Source organism: Miniopterus natalensis, chromosome 1, assembly GCF_054644295.1.
Source record: "Miniopterus natalensis isolate mMinNat1 chromosome 1, mMinNat1.hap1, whole genome shotgun sequence".
Classification (NCBI taxonomy): Eukaryota; Metazoa; Chordata; class Mammalia; order Chiroptera; family Miniopteridae; genus Miniopterus; species Miniopterus natalensis.
The window spans coordinates 200,846,893-200,863,932 of NC_142081.1; the positions used below are offsets into that span (position 1 = coordinate 200,846,893).

Consider the following 17,040-nt stretch of genomic DNA (forward strand, 5'->3'; position numbering starts at 1 on the left):
GGAGGGGCGCCCGGCGGGGAACCGCCGCGCACCGAGTGTCCCAGCGGCCGGGACGTCGGGCCTGGCCGTGACCTTCCAGGCGAGCGGACGTGGAATCGCCGAAAACCTCCGAGCGGCCCCGCGTCCGTGGGCGCCCCCTCCACGTGCCGCCTGAGCGCGGACCTCGGCCAGACCCGCAGTGTCCTGAGGTTGGCACACGGCTGGCAGGAGGCGTCCAGCCAAGTCGGCGGCGCGCAGGGATCAGGGAGGAGAAACCAGGAGTTGGGGAGGCGCCCCGAGTGCCTAGAGGGCCGCGGGCTTCAGAGAGGGGAGGGGAGGCTGGGCTTTGCCCCTGGGCTCTGAGGGGCAGATCGGGGACTTGGGGAGCACCTTGTCACCCTTGGTGAGGGGCCCGGGCTCCCACCCGCACGGCCTTGGCGGTTCTTCAGTTCTGCGTCTGTAGCGAGCCCTCTCTCCAGGTGGTTCGACCTCACCTTCAGCCCCCACAGGTCCCGGGAAAGCCCCCAGAGGCCAGGATGCCCCGGTGAGCCCAGTGCTCCGGCCCCCTGGTCCAGGGAGGCCCGAGAATGCCAGGGTGAGATGGGGAGGGGACAGCCAGACTCAGCTTGGAAGGGACAGAGCTGGACTCCGGGGACAGCCACCTGGAAGGTCTTGGAGACTCCAGGCCTGGGCTTTAACGCACTTGGAATGGGGGTGACCTCGAAGGGGAAGACTGCAGACAGCAGGGCGGCCCCAGGACACTAAGCGGAGCCTCGGAGACATGGGGTTCCCTTCTACCCCAGGGAGACTGTGCCCTCAGGGCACATCAGGAGCCCATTTTACAGAGAAAAAACTCAAGGCTGGGCTGTTCAGGGCCAGTCTGCTCTCCCAGCGCCCTGCCTCTGAACCCCACCTGTCCTCGAAACCCAGCCCACTCCTCTGCTTCTGAGACCTCAGGCTGCCAGACTGTGAGAGGCAGTTAGACGTGAGCAGAGCAAGGCCAATGGGCCAGGTACAGAAGGTCACCCAGAAGGACAGCCCTGGATGCCTGGAGTGAGACCTCGCCCCCAGGGTGACCTTTCCTTCCCTAGTATATCACTGGTCTTGGGGTTTGGACCCCCTGAACTTTCCTCCCTACAGATAACACCTCGGCCTCCGCTGTATTTCAGCTCCAGGCCCAGAAAAGCAACAAAACCAGCCACAGCTGCCCCCGGGGCCAGCAGCTTTGGGTAATGACCCCCACCCAGGTGCCACTAATCACTCAGTGGAGCCCACGACCCTGAAAGGACGCACCTGGAAAACTGCTGACTATTATAACGAGATCTTACTCATGGACCTCCCCTAAAACCTGCCCCCTTAAAACCCTTAGGGTCCCTGAGGACCCCGAGGACCCAGAGCCTCTCCCTCCTGGGGCCACCCGATGCCTTTTCCTTCCCCTCCCCCCCTTTCATTTCCCCCTTCCCTGCCCCCCAGGCGCCTTAGCTTTAGCTCCCTTGCTCCCAAGCTCCAAGGGCCCTTCCTTGGCCTCTATAACTTGTTTCCTGAGCCCGTTTCTTCTAGGAATTACTTCTTCCACCTCTGATTTTCCAAATAAATGTTCTCTTATGGTTCAGGTCTTGGCTCTGAATTCCTTCCTAGCCAGAACCCAGGTCCAGTGTGACCCCACCAGAGTAACACTCGGCGCCGTTCCCACCGCCTACAAGACCACCCCAAGATTCCACCCGGTGCCCTCCCACCCCGGGGCCACCACCACTGCCAGAGCTCCGCCCGTTCCCAGGTGAGGGGCTGTGTGAGCAGCAGCGAGACCCCACCCAGGTTGCAGAGGCAGATCCACAGGCAGGTCCACGGGGCCTCAGAGCACCTGCCACTGGAAACCAGAGGGAGAGACGCTCCCCCAGGGGCACAACTAGGGGGTCTGGGAAATGGGACTGGCAGGTTGACAGAGGCCAGTGGGAGCGCTGGAGGAAGTGAGTCAAAAGGCCTGAGATGGGAAGAAAAATGGGACCAGATCAGAAGGCCCAGCGTGCAACCAACAGTCTCCACAACTGGGAAAGGAGCAGATGAGACACGGTGAGGATTCTTTCCCCAGGCTACTGATGGAGACTCCTGATGACACCTGGCCCTCGGGAGGGCATCCCAGGGAGGAGGCCCTGACAGCCACTTGCTTCAGGCAGCTGGAGGTCAGCTGACTGCAGGGCCCCTAACGGATGAACACTCAGCAGCCCTTAGGGACCAGCCGAGAGAAGTGAGGTGGATACTGGGCTGAAGCTCGAGGTGGGTCTTGGAGGAGGCCAGGTGGTGACTCCACGGCCAGATGGAGTAGGTGCAAAGCCCCTGAGGGGGAGCAGCCGTGGCCATGAACCGAATGTGCCAGCGAAAGACACTTTCAGACTGGCCGGCTCAGAACGGTCACTCACCACCCTGGTTTCTAGGAAGCTCCGTGAACATGTGCAACAGGGAGGTGACCTGGGGCCCAGGAAACGGCGGTTCCAACGCAGAAGACTGAAGGGTGGGCAGTGGGCTGGGGATGCCCAGCTGGCTGGGGCAGGAGGGCAAGGGGACAGGGGGGAATAACTTGGCTGCTGGAGACTGTAAGGATGAGGTAAAGTCACAGAATGTGGGGACAGTAGGCCCACTTAAAGCCCAGGGAAAACGAGGGACGTCCCACGGACAATGCACTCCCAGTTCGCCGCTTAGCCAAGCTGAGAATTGTATTTACCTGCAGTCACGATAGGTCCCGGCTCTGGGAAAGAACCTGGATGCCACTGGCCTTGGCCACCTGCTTGGCCAAACCCCTTGCAAGAGTTATGGGTGCTGCCCTGGCAGGTTTGGCTCAGCGCTTAGAGCGAAGGCTCCGGGACTGAAGGGTCCCAGGTTCGAGTCTGGCCCAGGGCACACACCTCAGCTGTAGGCTCGATCCCTGGCCCTGGTCAGGGCACATGGGGGAGGCAACCAGTGTCTCTCACATCGACGTTTCTCTCTCCCCCTCCTTCCACTCTCTGAAAAGCAATGGAAAAAATCCTTGGGCAAGGATTGAAAAAAAAAGAGTTATGGGTGCTGACTCCGCTCCCGCTCCTCAAGAGAACCCCCATCTGGGCCCTCCCCACCCCCACCCCCGTTCTTGTCAAGGTCAGCAATGACCAGAGAGCCCAAAGGCAGCGGTCCAGTGGTCCAGCTTGGGGCCTTGCTTGACCTCAGCAGCATGTGACATGCTGACCCCTCCCTTCTCCCAGGGCCTTGCCCTGCCTCCTGGCCGCCCGGTCCCCTCTGGGTCCCTCTTCTCCCCCTCTCAGCATTCACCTCTCCTTGGTCACTCAGGCCTCAGGGGTCTCGGCCGGCACCGTCCCGCCTTCTCTCCCCAGCCTGTTTCCAGCTCTCTGCCCAGCATACCAGCCCGGACCTGTCCTCCCTTCTCCCAAACCCATCCCTCCTCCCCTCCACCCTTTCAACCCCCCGAAGGGCCCATCCCGCTGGCTCTCCTTTCACCCAACTGCTTTGCATGCTCCCCCCTGACGCCCATTCTGTCCTTGCCACCCCAGGGTCCACTCTCTGCCCGCGTCCTGTTCCGATGTCACAGCGAGTCCCTGCTTGCTCAACCCCCCAAGGCTCCTGAGGGGCCTTGGCCATCAGGACGTCCCCACTCCCTCCTGACCCCTCCCGCCCCTGCACCTGCGGGGCCACTCGCCAGATGGACCACCCGCTGCTCCCTCACGCACACCCCGCCCGCCCGCCTGCCACCCCGACAGGCTTTCTGTGACAGGCGTTCTCAGCTGTCCCCATCTTGTCTTTCCTTTTTTTCAAAAAAAATTTTTTTTTATTGATTTTGGGAGAGGAAGGGAAAGGGAGAGCAGAACAGCGATTGGCTGCCTCCCGCGCCTGCTACCTGGGATTGAGCCTGCAACCCAGGCACACACCCCAACCAGGAATCGAACCAGTGACCTCAGTGCCCAACCAACTGAGCCACACTGGCCAGGGCTGTCCCCATCTTTTTTATCAATAGAAACCCCAATTTGTGCCAGGGCTCACGGCTGCCCACAAATACAGGTTGCCCAGCTAAATTCAGATTTTGGATAAAAGACGGAAAGTTTTCAGTGTAACTCTGTCCCGAGCATTGCATGGGATATACTTAGACTAAAAAGTGCTTATCCTAGAAACACCTTGGTTTTACACTGAAGAGCACCCGTTGGCGGTGTTGGTATTTGCTAAATCTGGCAGCCAAGCCCAGAACACAGGCTGCGACCGGCGCCCTTGCACCCAGGAATGGCCCCGGGACAGGTCAACCAGTCAGACGTGAGCAGAGACAGTGCCCTACGGGAGAGGCACCTGCCTCGCTGCCCCTCTGCCTCGCTGCCCCTCTGCTCCTTTCTGGGCCCCAGGACAGGGGCATCCCTGTCCCTGTCACCACACCACACTCATGCCCAGGCCGAGGGCCACGCTGGGCCTCCCACGGCTCCGGGGCCTCTCCAGTGTCTCTGGCCCACTGTGGGGTCACAGGCGTCATGGCCACCAGACATCAAGCTCGGCCTCCACCTGGGCGAAGGCAGGACTCTGGCTTCTTCACTGTGGTGCTGACACCTGCACCCCCGGGGCTCCCAGGCACAAAATCACTGACAACAGGACAGGTCACCGGTTGGGAGGCCCGTGGGGGTGGGGGAGGCCAGGGCAGGTCCTGCTGGGGCATAGAGAGGATCTGAGTGAACAGGCCATACTGGTAACAGAGACGGGCAACATCTGGGGGCCAGGCCAGGCTGGGGACTTGTGGGCTAAAGCTGGGCAGTCCACAGGCAGCAGACCAGGCACATCCAGCTCTACCCGTTGGGGTGGTGGCACAGGTGCCATGCTGAGGTGCCACAACCAGAGACTCAAAGCCCCAGACAAGCTGAGGGCCCACAGCGGTCACTGCCCTCCTGTGCTCCTATGTATTGTAAAGCTTTACTTTCATAATAAAGACTTTAAAATGAAGAGGGGGGAAGGAGTTACTTGCCTTCCCTGTACACCTCCTGCCTGGCGCTGAGCACACACCGTGTAGGTGTGAGTGGGCCCAGCTGCTGCCATGGGTGTGACGCCTGCCTCAGGCCCCAATCCCCACCCAGGTGTCCCTGGTGCCCGGGGCCTGGGCTGGGGGCTGCAGAAGGGACCCAGCAGGCAGGGTGGAGACTGTGGGGAAGGTCCCAGCCCTTCCTTCTGGGAGGAGACTAGGCCTCCTTGGCCACAGCAGGCTCTGCTCTGCAGGGTGCACTGGCTGAGCCTCCAGGGAGCGTCGGAGACAGCCAACCCCACTATAGTGCAGGGGCTCCGGGCTGGGCCGCTGCTCCAGGCACCAAGCCAGCTTCTATGCTCCCCGTCCTGGGCAGGCAAGGAAGCAGGTGCCTGGGAGGTGGACGTGCCGTAGCCACAGTACCTGTGGATGCAGGTCCACGCAAGTGGTGGGGTGTGCACGTTGCTGCTCAGCATTGGCACTGTTGTAGGACAGGTGCCAAGAGGGTTGAGCTGGGGAAATCAAGGCCAAGAGAGGGGCCCAATGAGGGGCTCCTGGGGACGACGCAGGTGGGCTCTGGTGGCTAGAGCAGGGAGACAGGACACAGGCGTGCAGGGCTGGGTGTTTATTGACGAGGGGCAGTACTGGAGAGGGTCCTCAGCGCCCGGTGGGCCAGCAGGCACAGAGGGCCCGGCGCTCTGCCTGCAGCAGGAGGGTCTCCGTCTGCAAAGCAACAGGGATCATCAGGGTGCAAAGCAATCATCCCTGCACACCAGCCCCCAAGGGTGCCCCAATTCCCAGCTTCCTCCTGACACCCACTGGCAGTCCATCTCTACCTGCTACTGAGACTCAGAGACCCACCTGACTGTCTCCACCCTGATGCAAGGACGTCTGCTGCTATCCCAATCCCATGCTCCGAACTCCTCCCCACTCTCCCCAGCTCCCGGGCAGGTTTTGCCCCTGCAGGAGTCCTGCCTGGGGCCCTGTGCACCCACATCCCTCAGCCCAGATTACTTTGACTTTTTCCTGCTTCTCCAACTCTTTCAGCCCCCCCCCATCGTCTAACAGCCCCCCATCCTCCAGTGTGGGTGCGGACTGCTCCTCTTAGCCCAGCTCGACTGGAGATTCAGGCCCCTCAGACCCTGGGGCGCCACAGGCCTGCCTGGGCCCTTCCGAATTGTCCAGAAAAGGGAACCGGGCACCACCCCTCTCCCCTTCTACTTCTGGGAATTCTACTCCAGGAGTACATACAGGCTCATAAATAAAGACTCTCTGGCTGGGGCACAGCAAGGGCTTGGGGGACTCACTGCTCATTCCACCTTGGGGGTTGCGCCCTGCCTCCTGGGACCCTGAGGCAGCCTGTGCACACACCCATCCCTCCAGGCCACCCTGCCCAAGCCCACCTATTGTTATTGTATGGAATAAAGCTGGAAAAACCCCAAGACAAGATAAATTAGGAAACTGAGACAGATGAACAGCAGTTTGCAGCCACCTAGTAAACCCTGCCTTCCCTAAACCAGGGACACTGGAGAGTAAATGGTTTGCACTCCCAGGGGGTAGATGGCTTAAATCACCCCACTCTGGGAGACAGAAAACCAACTAGTGCCTTTTGCCAACCACATCCAAGGAGGTACAAATTAAGAGAATAAATCTTATTTTGGTACACTGACATAAAGCTGATATTCTATTGATCTGCCCCTAAGACCTCCCCTAAATGCCCAGCCTTTAAAACCCCTGAAAATGAAGGTCCCCATGTGCTCTCTCCCAACCAGGGGACCACGCCGGTGCCATCTCTCCTCTTCTTCCCTCTAAAGGACCCAACGAGGCTTGCGACCAGGGGAGCAAGAGGCAGCGGCAACTCCTCTGGGGTTAACCCCCTGAACCTGTCTCCAGGCCCCCCTTTCCCCGACTTCGCGGTGAGCCAAGGTGGCCCAGCCGGGCTCTCCCGTTGCTTCTAGGTCCTTCCTCGCTGCACCATCCTAAATATATTTCTCCTGCGGTCAATGGACTCTTGCTCTTTTCTACACTTTGTCTCTTGATTCCAATCTCTCCCTCAAGAGGACAAGAGCCATGCCCAGCACTCCCGGTGGCCACCCCTCCCCGCCTCAGGGTCCTCTCTGCCCTCCTGGGCAAGGCTGGACGGGGAGGGGTGCTTCTCAGAGTCTGGCGGGGGGGGGGGGGGGGGGGGGCAGGCAGGTGAGGCCGGGGAGCAGGGGGCGGGGCTGGGCCGCCTGCACCCCCACACTGGGGCGGCAACCAGCGTGCCGGGCATTGGGGGGGGCGCGCCCAGGTGAGGCTGGGCCCAGACCCCCGGGACACCTGCCCGGGGCGGAGCCGGGTGAGGGCGCGGCCCTGAGTGGGGCGGGGACCCTCACCCGCGTGTCCAGGCTGTAGGCCGTCTTCCGCAGGTCCTGCAGGGCGCGCTGCATGAACTCGAACGCGTGGCAGTCCACGCACGGGCGGCCTGCGGGGACGGGGTCAGCGCGCGGAGGGCGCCCCAGCTCTCTCCCCCGGCAGCGGGCCGGCACCCCAGGCCCCGCACCCCCCCCCCCCACCCCCACCCGAGGGGCCGCGGGAACAAAGGCGAGGCGGGGACGGGGCGGGCGGCCCCGCGGCACCTACTCTGCGCGGGGACGGCGCTCCCGGCGGGCTCGGCGCGGGCCCGGGCGCCCAGCAGCAGGAGCAGCAGGAGCAGCAGCCGCGCGCTCGGGGGTCCGCGGGGCGACGGGGGCGCCATGGCCGCGCGGGGGGCGGCGGCCTGCAGCCAGCGGAGGGTCCGGGGTCTGCGCGCGCCCCCCGCCTCCCCGCGCGGACCGGGGACCAGGGCACCCCGCCCCGCCCCCAGCCCCCCAACACCCCGCCCCCCAGCCCCCCAACACCCCCGTCCCCCCCAGGCCGCGACCCATCACCCGACCTCAGCCTGCGGACCCCACCCTGGCCCCCACCCACCAAGCACCCCTCCGCGCCCCGCGGCCCAGCGACCCCACCCGCCCCCGCCCGCACCGCGGTTCTGGGACCCGGGACGGCGGCGCCGGCGGCTCGGGAAGGTGTTCGCCCCGCGCGCACGGCGCATGCGCGCCCCGACCCCCCCGGGTTCCCCTTCCGCCGCCGTCGTCATGGGAACCCGGCGCCTGCGCGGGATGCCGCTTAAAGGGCCCGGGTGGCCCCGGCGCTGCGCGCCCGACCCCCGCGCGGGTCGCGCCTGGAGACCGCCTGGCCCGCAGGATGAAGTCAGGGGGCTGCCTGGAGGAGGCGGCGTCTGGGCGGAACCGAGGGAACGAAGCGGAGGAAACGGAAAATCCGCGGCCGCGGCTTGGCCGTTCGGGGGCGGGGGTGTCCCTGGGGCCAACCCCGAAGGAGGGGCTCGGTGCGCTCGAGGAGCTGGGGGACGGTGGGTGCAAAGACGGCTCCCTGCGCCCCCCGGCGGTGGGGGCCAGTCAGCGGCACTGGAGCCACCCGGGCCCGCGCACCCCCCTCCGGCCCGCGCTGCGGGGGCCTCGCCCCGCCCCGGCCTCTCCACCCGCGGAGCCCGGGCGCCCCTGTGCCGCGCTCCCCCCGCCCCTGCCCGGCCCAGAGGCACCGCCCCCGCTGCGTGGCCTCGTCGGGCGCTCGGCCTGTGTGCGCCCCGCGGACGCGCGGAGGTGGCGCAGTGAGGAGACGCGTGTGGCCGTCGTGGGCGCCGGGTGCGCGCGGGTCTCGGGTCCCCGGCCGGCCCGCGAGTCGGGGAGGCCGGACCCTCCGAGCCCGGGAGCCCACGTGGGGCCCACTGGCGCCTGCAGAGCCCGAGGGCGGCGGGCGGGCGGGGGGGGGGGAGGGGCGCCCTCAGCCCGCGTCCTGCTGCGGGGGGGGGGGGCGGGGGGAGCGCGGGCCCCGCGGCCACTGACCGCGCCCTGGCACCAGGGGGGCGGTGCTGGCGGCTCCACCCCGCTCCTGCCCGTGGGGCGCGCCAGGCCTGTCTCGGGCTCTTGGGGTTTCGTCGGGGCTCAGGCCGGGGTCCCGGGCGTCCAGAATCGGGCCGGCCCGACGGCTGAAAGTGGGGGCGCGCTCCCCCGGCTTCTGTGTCCCAACCCCACGCCCCGCGGTCCCGCCCTGGCGCCTGGCACAGGGACCCTGCGCCCCGAGGACGCCGCGCGGTGCCGCCTGTTTCTTGCGCGTCCGCCCCGCACGCTGGAGACTGCGGGCGCCGCGCGGGGCAGAGGCCGAGCTGGGTGGGGTCGTGCGGGGCCACGCGGCCGGGCTGGCGGGGAGGGGGGAGCCGGGGCTCTGCGCCCACGGGCGACGCCGCCCAGCGGGGAGCGGGGAGCCCAGCCGGCCGCCGGCCGTCGGTTCCGAGGGAGTGACCCCCCGGGCTCTTCCTGCCGCCTCGCAGAGCAGCTGCTTCGCAGGTTTCCCTGGACGTCCGCGCCGGTCTGACGGCGGCCCGGAGGCGGCCTTGCTCTAGCACTCAGGGTACCTGGGTCTCAAGTCCCGTTAGGCGAGCTCGGAACCGCCTTCAGGCCAACTCGACCCCGTTCCCCAGCCAGCCGCTCTCTGAGGCCTCGCCTCCTGCTCTGCGGCTGGTGTGGGCACCTGCGCGGCCCGCACACCCGTGCGACCAGGGCCCCGAGGACTCCTCAGGGGACACGCTGCAGAGCCCCAAGCGCGTGCGTGCGTGCACCTCTCCTCTGCGGCTCTGCCCTAGAAGTGCCAGTCACCGTGGGCTCCCCAGATTCTGCGTCGCCTCTTGGAGTCGGATGCTGCCCAGCCTCGCTCCGGTTCCCCCCCGGACGGCTCCTCCAGGGGTAGGCTGGGCTCCTGCAGAACCCACCTGGATGCCTCCCCCGCAAGGGCCACTGCTGGGCACCGCCTGCTGCCTGGGAAGCACGGGTTCGTCTTTTGTCCCGCGTCTTAGATGCTCACGTGGCAGACCACGACCACGGCGGAAGCTGGTGTCACTCACTTTCCGCCCAGCGGCCCACTGTGCTCGAGCACAAGGACTACAGAGAACCCAGAGTAGCTTAAATCACTTGTGTGTGGAGTGACCATAGTCAAAATAAGACACGAAAGGAGGAAATAATCATACCGGTGATTTATTCAGTAAGACAAAACGTCACAGTTAACAAAGATGATCATCACCCTGAAAAGAAAACGGCAAAACCAACATAACTATGTGCCATTTATGAGACACAGCAACCGTATCAAGACACAGAGAGGTTGCCCAGGCGGCTCGGCTCAGTGGGTGAGCGTGGACCTACGAACCAGGAGGTCATGATTCAGTGCCTGGTCAGGGCACATGCTGGGGTGGCCCGCCCAGGTTTCAGGCTCGGTCCCCAGGAGGGGGCATGCAGGAGGCAGCTGATGTTTCATCATTGATGTTTCTCTCCCTCTCCCCTCCTCTCTCTGAAACCTATAAAAACATATATTTTTAAAGATACAGAAAGGTTAAATGTGAAATAAAGGGCACAGTGTGTAAAGACTCATAAAAACAAGACGGGTACTACAGTTTTAATATCAGATCAAAGATTTTAAGGCAACAATAACAGAGAGACAGACTCCATGATAACGGGTGGAGGCGTCTACACCCCTGCGTTGGAATGGACAGGTCTAGCAGCAGCAGATCAGCGGGCACAGAGTTGACTCCACGGCACATCAACCAACTGCACACACTGATGTCCACAGGCCTCTGCGCCCACAGCAGCAGGTTTCGTGTTCTTTCCACGCTCACGTGGACGCTCACCAGGACGGACCCCACTCGGGGCCACGGAGCACACCTAACACACGGAAAATAACAGGCACCTAGCGTCTGCTCAGAGTACAACAGAGTTAAGTAGGAATCAGTATGGAAAGGTAGCTGGGAAGTCCCCACATACTCAGAGGTTCAACAACACACTTCTAGGTAACACATGGGTCAAAGAAGAAATCTCGAGAAACTTAAATGCGTCACCAGGCTTTGTGGGACGCAGCGAAGGCAGTGCGCAGGCCGGGTTTATAGCATTCCCTGCACAAGTTAGAGAAGAAAGATCTGCAGTCATCTAAGCTGCTTTTTAAGACACTAGAAAAACAAGCGCAAATTAAGTCCAAAGCAAGCAGAAGAAAATAAATAATAAAAATGGGAGCAAAAATTAATGGAATTGAAGAAAGGAAACCAGTAGAGAAAAATCGGGGAAACCAAAAGCTGCTTCTTTGAAGAGATCAGTAACATCGGTAAGTCTCTAGCCAGGTTAACTAAGAAAGATAAAGGGCAACAGAGAAACATTGAATCATCATGTTTGTACATGTCAACCTTATTTATTTTCTTAAAGAGACAGCTCTTCTTTTTTTTTATTGTTCTTTTTCTTTCTTTTCTTTCTATTCTTTTAATCATCACCTGAGGATATTTTTTCCATTGCTTTTCAGAGCGAGAGGAAGGGAGAGAGAAACATCAATGGTGAGAGTCATTGATCGGCTGCCTCCTGCACGCTCCGGATTGGGGATGGAGCCCACAACCCAGGCATGTGCTCTGACGGGGAATCGACCCCCAATCTCCCGGATCCTAGGTCAATGCTCAACAGCTGAGCCATGCAGGCCGGGCTGTACATGTCAACCTTAAACAAAAAGTCAGCCAGATAAAAAGCCTGACCAAATTGGCTTATTCAAGAACAAAGAGTTGGAACCCAGAACATGAAGGCCATGGTCTGGGGCCACATGCAAAGCACTAAAAGGGAGGAAACTTGGAGAGCAGAGGAGTCCGGAGGGTTATTAGAGAGTGCCAGGTAGGGTGAGACAGCGCCCCCTGCTGGTCTCCCGACTTCATTTTAGATGAGATTTCTGTTTACTAACTTTTTAATAAACAGCATATATTGAACATACTGAAACAAATATGTTGTATACTAGTATACCTCAATTCCAAAAAACAAACACAAAACACAATCAGCAATAAAAGATGAGGCATCACTACAGACCCCATGTACATTCACTGGGAAGAACTGTGACCAAAAATTTTCCTGAAATTGACAAATAATTGTAATATATATATATGTAAATATATATATGTATATATACACACACATATGCAAAGGACCTAGCCAACATCACTTTGCAAAATAACAAAGTTGGGGAACTAACACTATTTCAAGACATTCTAAAGCTACAGTATGAAGACACAATGGTATCAGTGTAAAGACAGGTAGTGTAAAGATAGATAAAGTTAGTGCAAATTAGGATGGAGCCCTGGCTCCGTTGGTTGGAGCATCATCCAGAGCACCAAAAGGTTGCAGGTTTGATCCTCAGTCGGGGCCTGTATGGGAGGCAATTAATGTTTCTCTCTCTCAAAAAATCAAACATTTTAAAATATTAGGGCCCAGCTGGGTGTGGCTCAGCAGTTGAGGATCGACCTAGGATCCAGAAGATTCCAGTTCGATTCCTGGTCAGGGCACATGCCCAGGTTGCGGGCTCGATCCCCAGCCAGGGGTATGCAAGAGGCAGCCAATCAATGACACTCTTATCATCGATGTTTCTCTCTCTCTCTCCCTTCCTCTCTCTGAAATCAATAAAGATATATTTAATTTAAAAAAATAAAACATTAGGATAGAAAGGAGTCCAAGAATAGACCCTCACATACACAGACAACAGAATTTTAACAAAGGTTCAAAGGTAGTTCATTTCAGAATATTTTCAACAAATGATTTTGGGACAATTAGATATCCGTATTTAAAAACAAAAACTTTGCCTTTCTCATATTGCCATTTAATGGGTATAATGGGACATCATGTTATTTTAGTTTGGGTTTTTCACGTGACTGGTAAGTTTAAGTATCTCTTCTCAGGTTTGGATTCCCCTTCTATGAACTGCCTGTTCTTATCTTTTGCCCGTTTGTCTACTGGATTCCCTGCCTCTTTCTCATTTACAGGCCTTCTTTTTTTCATTTTCAATGTTAATCCTCTGCTGTATTTTAATAGTGCAAATACCACCTCCTAGTGGTCTGTCTTCTCTTTGGTAAGCCAGTGGCTAAGCAGAATTTTTCCTGATGAACCAGAATTGAATCCAAGGACATAAAACGGAGGATTCAAATACACCAAGTACCACATATTCTATAGAAAGCCACAAACAGGGTCAAAGTTATTTGGATTGTTTCAGTTTGGGCTCTTAGGAGTAAAGCTGCTGTGGACTGGACATCTGCCTCCAGGCTGCATCGAGTGAAGAAAGATTTTCACCTCGGCCGACTGATGGTTATGCGTCCATCATTGTAAATGTCTTGTCATTAAATTTTATCTGTAATCACCTGTGAAACTATTTCTCACCCTCAAACAATTCTAATTTATTTTTTTCTTTATTGAATGTATTGGGGTGATGTCGGTTAATAAAATTGTACAGGTTTCAGGTGTATAATTCTATAACATCATTGGTACACTGTATTGTGTGTGCACCACCCCAAGTTGAGTCTCCTTCCATTACCATGTATCCCCCCTTTTCCCTCTCCTACCTCCCCCACCCCCCTTCCCTCTGGTCATAACCACACTGTTGTCTGTGTCTATGAGCAATGATTCTAATTACTAACTGAAACTTCTTTTAGTTCCAGCACCACTTACTTCAGAACCGCTTCCGGTAGTCAGGGACACGAGCAACTCCTCTGCTGAACGGGACAGTAGTTTAATGCTCGGAGAAATACAGCCTCAGTTTTGTGTGTGTGCTTGTGTACTTTTCACAATATAAAGACAACAGACACAGCATACTTTCAAGTTTAATCTTCAATGTTAGTATTTTCTCTATCACTTCCTTCAGTCTGGACAGTCAATAAAACAGTCAGTCAATCAAGGCCTTCTGCCAATACCCAGCGTGTAAAGCCTCAATTTTCTGGACCTCAATTTAATGAATTTTCAGCTTTAACAGACACCCCTTGCCTGAATTAGTCGTTATATCAAGGTTTTACTGTGCTCCCAGCACTGCTGAGTTCGAGCTGTCAATGCGACATCAGGGAATGTAGAGTTGGGATGAGACGAGCAGCAGTAGCTCCCGAGCAAGTCCTCACTCAACATCGTCGATAGGTTCTTGGAATCTGTGACTTTAAGCGACAAGCCATATAATGAACCCAATTTCAATCTAGGCTAATTGATATAAACAAGAGTTAAGTTCCTACAGAATATTCCTGGTCACAAAAACACCAAACTTCTAAATGAAGACACAAAACGTCTCTAATATTGAATATTAAAGTCAATGCGAACTGTATGTACATTTAAGAAAGGTAATAACAGCAACTAAGATAACGATTTTCCAACCTGCTTAATCCAGGTCAGGGTCACGCTGGCCAGAGTCCATACTGGCAGCTCAGGGCACAAGGCTCCCAGGACCCCACCCTGGACAGGACACCCTTCCATCCCAGGGGCACCCACACCTGCCCACGGGGACAGCATGGACACGCCTTTCTCCTTACAGGCACGGGGCTGGGACGTGGGAGGAAACTGGAGGACCCGGAGAAAACCCACGCGGACACGGTGAGAAAGTGGACACTCCACACACAGGCCCCACTGGGAACCGGTTTTTCCCCATCAACCTTATTGCGGACGTTACTTGAGGACCTGCTGTGCAGCATCTCCACCCCCCAATTACAGTTAAGTGTAAATAATGCCCAGAGCGTGGGTAACAGTGAAGGAAGTAAAACACCTTGTCAAAGGTAAAATAGTAAAATGAATTTTAATTTTTTTAATCCTCACTCGACATGTTTTTTATTTTATCTTGACTTTTAGAGAGGCAGGGAGGGGGGGTGGGAGAGAGAGAGCAAACCATTGATCCACTGCTTCTTGTACGAGCCCCGACCAGGGATTGCACTTGCAACCTAGGTCCGTGCCCTGACTGGAGATTGAACCCGCAACCCCTTGGTGTACGAGATGATGCTCCAACCAACTGAACCACCCAGCCAGGGCTGAAGTTTAATTTTTAACAATGGCTGTGTTTCATGACAAGCTTGTAAAACTCCTGAAAGTTTAACAATGGCTCCTGCAAGCCCAAGTAAGCCGGCGCCAGCACACGGCTGTGCGGGGGGGATGTGGAGCCCCCTTTGGAAGCCTGGCTGCCCTCTGGCCAACACCCCTCCTCTGGGGCGGGCACTTCCCAGGCCCTTACCGTCATACTGGTGGGACATGTACAAGGGTCATCATAGACTGTAGGGTGGACAACTGGAAGCAGTGAGGGTGTCGCCCTAGGGGAGTGAGTGGGAAACTGAAAATGTGCTGGACTCAAGGTCTGGCAGAATCTCATCTCTGTCCACTGAAGAACAAACACGTAAGAACACTTTCTGTTTGTCTAGGACACACATCGGGATACATTCCAAACACCCCAGAGTAGGGGGGAGGTTTCTAGGGACAGTGAGCTTTGGGACTGATGGTGGCAGGAAGGAAAAATACACTCAATAAAATAAAACCAGAGTTGGGCCTCATTCCAACCAATGAGGACGGCGGCCCCTGATCTGAGGTCTGAACTACTGGCCTCCCCAGGGCCCAGGTACAGACAGGATGAGGCAGTGACGCCCCCAACCCCTCCCCCCTGCTCTCAATGACCTGCGGGATGGAGCCTACTGCATGGTGGGCAGAGGAGGGAGGTCTGACAGGAGGTGTGGGCACAGGCACCCTTCCTGGAAAGCAGGTCCAGGTTGTGACGGGAGTGGCAGAGGTAAGGGATGTGGGGGTAGGGGGGTGGGGGAGGGGTGCTCCTGAGCCTCTGAGGTGCTCCCTGTGCAGGTTGCTCATGACCTGCAGCCTCTTCCAACCTTGGCTGCAGTGTGACCTCCTCAGAGAGGTGGCCCTGGCCATTTCATAATGAACAAGTCTCCAATCCTTTCAGTGTGCAACCATACTTGCTGTCCTCCGGCTTGTTGGTCCTGGTCCACCAGAGGCACATGCTTGACTCAGGGTGTGACAGAGGCCGCCGGAGGCAGGCAAGGAGGCTGGCCTGGTGGCAAGGAGGAGGTTGGCCAGGACGGGAGAGGGCCCCTCCAGGCCTTGGGGCACTCAGCTTTTGGCTGGAGCCCTGATTTTGTGCCTGCCTTGGTTATGCCCAAGGCTAACTCGAGGCTGAGGTTACGGTAAGAACCCCACCAAGGCAAGGCTGACTTCCTTTCAAAGGGAACCTGACCACGGATGCCCCTCTTTGGTCATCTGGAAAGGGCAGGCCCAAGCCTGGCAGGTGCAGGTGTCAGGGACAGGCCCCAGGAAGGCCCCTGCAGCTGACCCCTAGGACGTAGAGCAGCTGCAGGCAAAGCCACTGTCCTTCAGAGAGAGGAAGGAAGAGGAAAAGAGATATAGAAACATCAATGATGAGAGTCATTGATCGGCTGCCTCCTGCACACCCCCTGCTGGGGATCAAGCCCACGACCTGGGCATGTGCCCTGACAGGGTCTCCAGCCTTCATCTCCTGGATCATAGGTCGATCCTCAACCACTGAGCTACACTGGCCGGGCCCACTGTCCTTTCTTAACAGCTGCCTGGCAGGCTTGAGGACACTGGCCCAAGCCCCCTTAGACGTCATCTGCATCATAAAACTGCCCTCCGGTCCCTGCCTGTCCAGCTGCCCAGCTCTTTTCTCCAGACCACCAGCAGACCCTGACCACCCACTCCCTCTATTTTATGGAACCCACAAGGGCAAAGGTTCGGGTCTCACATCAGCTCCCAGATGTGACCTTAGAAGGGACCACATGGCAGGCCTGAGAAGCTCAGTGACCAAAAGTAACCACACCGGAGGCTCTGATCGTAAGTTCCTAACTGCGCGAGTCAAGGTGGACAGTCCTGTCCCAGGTCTACAGCTTGCCTAGCAAAGGTCAACATTTCCCTTGGGCTCAAGGAGGACCACATACCATGGAAATGTCAGTCATCTCTCTTTCCAGGCCCCTCGCAGGCCCGGCATAACATCTCCACGTGAACCACCTGCACCCACCCATGCAGAAGCACGTGTCTCTCCGACCCCAGAGGTCTCCCCGCTTTGCCTTTCCCCGTCCCCGGTCTCCCACAGATGGGTTCACACAACCCCTGGTTCTCCCCTTGGACACTAAGTGCATGAAAAGAACTGCAGGTCTTCGGGGCATTTCTCAATCCCCTGAGGTTCGGCCCACAGATGTGGCTCAAATAAACTTACGG

General features: G+C 58.1%; 1 protein-coding gene across 1 annotated transcript; it reads right to left on the reverse strand.

Annotated features, from left to right (window-relative positions):
• Positions 1 to 5,567: 5,567 nt before the first annotated feature.
• Positions 5,568 to 7,697, reverse strand: NICOL1 (NELL2 interacting cell ontogeny regulator 1). Its single transcript, XM_087817186.1, has 3 exons — positions 7,580 to 7,697; positions 7,333 to 7,421; positions 5,568 to 5,680 (listed from the first exon to the last, which is right to left on the reverse strand). Exons 1-3 carry the CDS (start codon positions 7,692 to 7,694, stop codon positions 5,615 to 5,617), a joined length of 270 nt encoding a protein of 89 aa, XP_087673312.1. The 5' UTR covers positions 7,695 to 7,697; the 3' UTR covers positions 5,568 to 5,614.
• Between the last annotated feature and the right edge of the window lie 9,343 nt (positions 7,698 to 17,040).

Excerpts from the sequence above, each read along its gene's own strand:
- NICOL1 (XM_087817186.1), bottom strand. The coding sequence starts at position 7,694 with ATGGCGCCCCCGTCGCCCCGCGGACCCCCGAGCGCGCGGCTGCTGCTC. Across the intron at positions 7,422-7,579 it reads GAGCGCCGTCCCCGCGCAGA|GCCGCCCGTGCGTGGACTGC; the intron begins GTAGGTGCCGCG and ends CCGTCCCCGCAG. Across the intron at positions 5,681-7,332 it reads CCTACAGCCTGGACACGCGG|ACGGAGACCCTCCTGCTGCA; the intron begins GTGAGGGTCCCC and ends GTTGCTTTGCAG.